Source organism: Aptenodytes patagonicus, unplaced genomic scaffold, assembly GCF_965638725.1.
Source record: "Aptenodytes patagonicus unplaced genomic scaffold, bAptPat1.pri.cur scaffold_78, whole genome shotgun sequence".
Lineage (NCBI taxonomy): Eukaryota > Metazoa > Chordata > Aves > Sphenisciformes > Spheniscidae > Aptenodytes > Aptenodytes patagonicus.
In genome coordinates this window covers 173,534-178,012 of record NW_027472027.1, presented here as the reverse complement: position 1 = coordinate 178,012, position 4,479 = coordinate 173,534, and the positions used below count along the sequence as shown (strand labels likewise).

Genomic DNA, 4,479 nt, shown 5'->3' with positions numbered 1-4,479 from the left:
ACAGCACTTCCCAGATTGGTATCATCAGCAAACGTGCTAATGGTGCATTCAACTCCTGCATCCGGATCATTGACAAATATATTGAACAGAACTGGCCCTAGGATTGAGCCCCGAGGAACACCGCTGGTGACCGGTCGCCAGCCAGATGTAGCCCCATTCACTGTAGCCCCTTGGAGCCCTGCCCTCCAGCCGGTTTTTCACCCAGCGCACCGTGAACCTGCTCATCCCACAGTTGGACAACTTCTCCAGAAGGATGCTGTGAGGGACAGTATCAAAAGCCTTATGAAAATCCAGAAAAAGTACATCCACCACCTTCCCTTCATCCACAGGGCAGGGGACCTTATCATAGAAGGATATCAAATTAGTTCAACAGGACTTTTCTTTAAGATGGGTTCACAAAGGGAAAGGGAAAGTCCAGAGGTCCCTTCCAACTTCAACATTTCTGTGATTCTGTGAGTATAAAGGAGAAAAGTCAGACAGAAAGAAGTGAACGACACAGCCTTGACTGCCAATACAGGGGGATCCTGTAGAGAGGAGCCACGCTGGAGCAGGGGAGAAGTATGGGGAGGAAGGAGTGACAGAGATGAACTGTTATGTACTGACGGAACCCCCCCATTTCCCACCTCTGCCGTGCCTCTCAGGAAAAGACTCTTTAAAAGACCAATTTCTTGGACATTTTCTTGGCGGCAGCTTTGGAGAAAGAGCTCAGCCTTCAGGCACTGCACCTGGGACATGCCTTTTTCTTGAAGAGCTGCATTTGGACAGGTCACATTTGACACAGTGTTGTGCAAGGGTCAGATGCAACAGGATCAAGCCTCAAGAGAAACAGTATAAACCCAGAAAATTATGTATAAGTAGGATGATCACAAGGGAAAACAGCACACTCCTGGCCTAAGATAAATTCTGGGAAATGTGCAGAGAAGGGGAGGCAGGGTATTGCCAGTGAAACAGTGTCCATTGTGCCAGTTTCCATAGGGCGTCCTTGAGCTCCTGATTCCTCATGCTGTAAATGAGGGAGTTCACTGCTGGAGGCACCACCGAGTACAGAAATGACACCACCAGGTCCAGGGATGGGGAAGCAATGGAGGGGGGCTTCAGGAGGGCAAATATGCCAGTGCTGACAAATAGGGAGACCACGGCCAGGTGAGGAAGACGCATGGAAAAGGCTTTATGCTGTCCCAGCTCGGAGGGGATCCTCAGCACGGCCCTGAAGAGCTGCACGTAGGACAGCACAATGAAAACAAAACACCCAAATGCTAAACAGGCACTAAGCACAAGAAGCCCAACCTCCCTGAGGTAGTCTGACTCTGAGCAGGAGAGCTTGAGGATCTGGGGGATTTCACAGAAGAACTGGTCCAGGGCATTGCCTCGGCAGAATGGTAGTGAAAATGTATTGGCAGTTTGTAGCACAGCATTGAGAAACCCACTGCCCCAGACAGCTGCTGCCACATGGACACAAGCTCTGCTGCGCAGGAGGGTCCCATAGTGCAGGGGTTTGCAGATGACAACATAGTGGTCGTAGGCCATGACAGTAAGAAGAAAATACTCAGCTGATATAAAAAAGAAAAAGAAAAAGAGCTGGGCCACACACCCTGGGTAGGAAATGGCCCCATTCTCCCAGAGGGAATTGGCCATGGCTTTGGGGAGAGTGGTGGAGATGGAGCCCAGGTCAACGAAGGAGAGGTTGAGGAAGAAGAAGTACATGGGGGTGTGGAGGTGGTGGTCACAGGCTATGGCTATGATGATGAGGCCATTGCCCAGGAATGCAGCCAGGTAGATGCCCAGGAAGAGCCAGAAGTGTAAAAGCTGCAACTCCGCTGTGTCTGCAAATGCCAGGAGGAGGAACTCGGTGATGGAGCTGCTGTTGGACATCTGATCCCTTTGTTCAGGAGGTACTGCCAAAGGAGGAAATCGCACTCACAAGTTAGGACTGCTCTGCGAAAATCTCTTTCCCTTCCCTGCCCCCCAAACACATATTGTCTCTCCCTTTCCTTTCAGGACCTTCATACATCTCCCTGGCTGGTGTTCTGCTTTTACTAGCCAAATGTGCCGTTAGGAGCAGGGCTCTGCCCATGAGCTCCCAAGGAGTCATCCCAGCTCTACAGCAGCGGGCACCTGGGAAAGGGAGTGACAGCTTCTGAAATTCACTGTTTACCTCACGTGTTATCCACTTGTAATGAAGAGGAGCTGCTCAGCATCTTCCAGCAGGAGAACCCCAGGGAAACTCCTGGACGTGCTAAAACTGTAGTGACCTGAGCAGAGACAGCTTACTCCTCAGCCCCACACACGGCACTGTCCAGAGACCCACAGGGTCAGACAGACTGATGGACTTTGCTCCCGTGGACACAATTGCGTGGCAAGACCTGCTGCATTGGTGTGTGAGCTGCATCGGCACCCCCCTTGCTTCCAGAGAGTGTGAGGGGCAGAACAAAGGCAGCATGGGCAGGAGGGAAAGATGGAGAAATGCCCCAGTGCTGCTGCTGAGGGAGGACAGGGACAGACAAATGGCACTTGGGAGTTTCTCCTTCTTAGGATTTAGCTGCTAAGGAGGTGACTCAACCCAAGACCCTACAGCCTTGAGGGCAGAAGCTCTACTGGGTGGAAGAGGAGACCAGGGGCTGCTCTGGGGAAGGCATCTGCACTGCAAGGGATGGCAGGGAGGTGCCTGAATTCCCCTCCCATGGTGATTCTGGTAGCAGTTCTGCCTCAGCCCCTGCCCATGTCTCTGCTGCCTGGAGCTGTCCCTGCCAGGAGCTGTTTCCCTGTCCCCAAGCCTCCTCCCTGCCAGTGCTCACAGACCCCATCCCACCGGCCGTGTGCTCACCTCTGCCCTGCAGACACCTCCCAGCAGCAGGGCACTGCCCAGGGGCATCTCTGTGTGTACAGGCTATGATGGGATCATCAGCTCAACCCTGATGAGGCTGTAAAGGTGATCATAAAATCATAGAATCATAGAATCATTAAGGTTGGAAAAGACCTCTAAGATCATCGAGTCCAACCGTCGACCCAACACCACCATACCCACTAAACCATGTCCCTAAATGCCTCATCTACACGTCTTTTAAATATTTCCAGGGATGGTGACTCAACCACTTCCCTGGGCAGCCTGTTCCAGTGTTTAACCGCTCTTTCAGTAAAGAAATTTTTCCTCATGTCCAATCTAAACCTCCCCTGGTGCAACTTGAGGCCATTTCCTCTCGTCCTATCGCTAGTTACTTGGGAGAAGAGACCGACACCCACCTCGCTACAGCCTCCTTTCAGGGAGTTCTAGAGGGCGATGAGGTCTCCCCCTGAGCCTCCTTTTCTCCAGGATAAACAAGCCCAGTTCCCTCAGCCGCTCCTCACAGGACTTGCTCTCTAGACCCTTCACCAGCTCCGTTGCTCTCCTTTGGACGCGCTCCAGCACCTCAATGTCTTTCTGGTAGTGAGGGGCCCAAAACTGCACACAGTATTCGAGGTGCGGCCTCACCAGTGCAGAGTACAGGGGGACGATCACTTCCCTAGTCCTGCTGGTCACACTATTTCTGACACAAGCCAGGATGCTATTGGCCTCCCTTATCTAGGGAGGAGTTTCAGAGAGAACAACGGAGACTTAGAGAGGAGTAAGTATTTGGCTCAGTGAAGTTGTGTTGTGTTTCAGTTTTGTATTTCGGTAGCGTATCGGACTGCAGTTACGCTAAAGTGCATCTGACATAAGCAAAAATTACACAGTGTTTCTTCCAATCTACTTTTTCCTTGCGGAGGGTAAGCATCCCAAACTAAAACAAGACAAATGTGATTCTCAAACTTTCCCTAAAACTTGTCGGAATTCTAAACTGGTTTTGCTTAAATAGGATGTTCACCTTTTGCATTTGCACGCAGTATCCATTTTCTCGTATTGGCCATGTTTTGTTTCTTGGTGTCTTTTTGTAATAAAGGCCAAACTATAATTGTAATAAAGGTCAAACTTATTTTAACAGGGAAAAGAAAAAGTCCAAACTTGATGAGTTTACAAATGATTTTGCTAAGAAACTGGTGGAATATAAGAAGATTCAAAAGGAGCGTAGGCGTTCGTTTTCCAGGTAACTGCTTTACATGTCCGTAACGGAGAAGCAGATTGCCTCGAAGAATCAGGAGGAGTTCCACTCCACCTCTCTATCGTTAGGTGGACTGGGGGATTCAAGGGATTAGCAGCGATGGGAGTTTCACATGTAGGTTACTAGCTCAAATATGGCGGAGATTACAGTTGACTGAGGCTAGAAACTGAGCAGGCGTAGTTGCTGGATTTTCTGCGTCTCCCTATTCTGATTGTAACCATTACCTCAAAGCACCTCGGAGAAGATACGTGAGAGAAATTGTCGTCTTTTCCTCTGTTGTTTCTCTCATGTGGATACAAGGAGAGATTTTAACCTGGACTGCAAACTGGTGGCTTTCGCTAGGATGTTGTTGAGATTGTTGAATTTGTCTTAGCAATTAAAAGATCAGACTTGTTTGTAAGGA

At 49.9% G+C, this 4,479-nt stretch overlaps 1 protein-coding gene across 1 annotated transcript; it reads right to left on the bottom strand.

The window, feature by feature from the left end:
* Positions 1 to 891: 891 nt before the first annotated feature.
* Positions 892 to 1,926, bottom strand: LOC143173437 (olfactory receptor 14A16-like). The gene has a single exon (XM_076363689.1). It carries the CDS (start codon positions 1,870 to 1,872, stop codon positions 892 to 894), a length of 981 nt encoding a protein of 326 aa, XP_076219804.1. The 5' UTR covers positions 1,873 to 1,926.
* Positions 1,927 to 4,479: the final 2,553 nt, after the last annotated feature.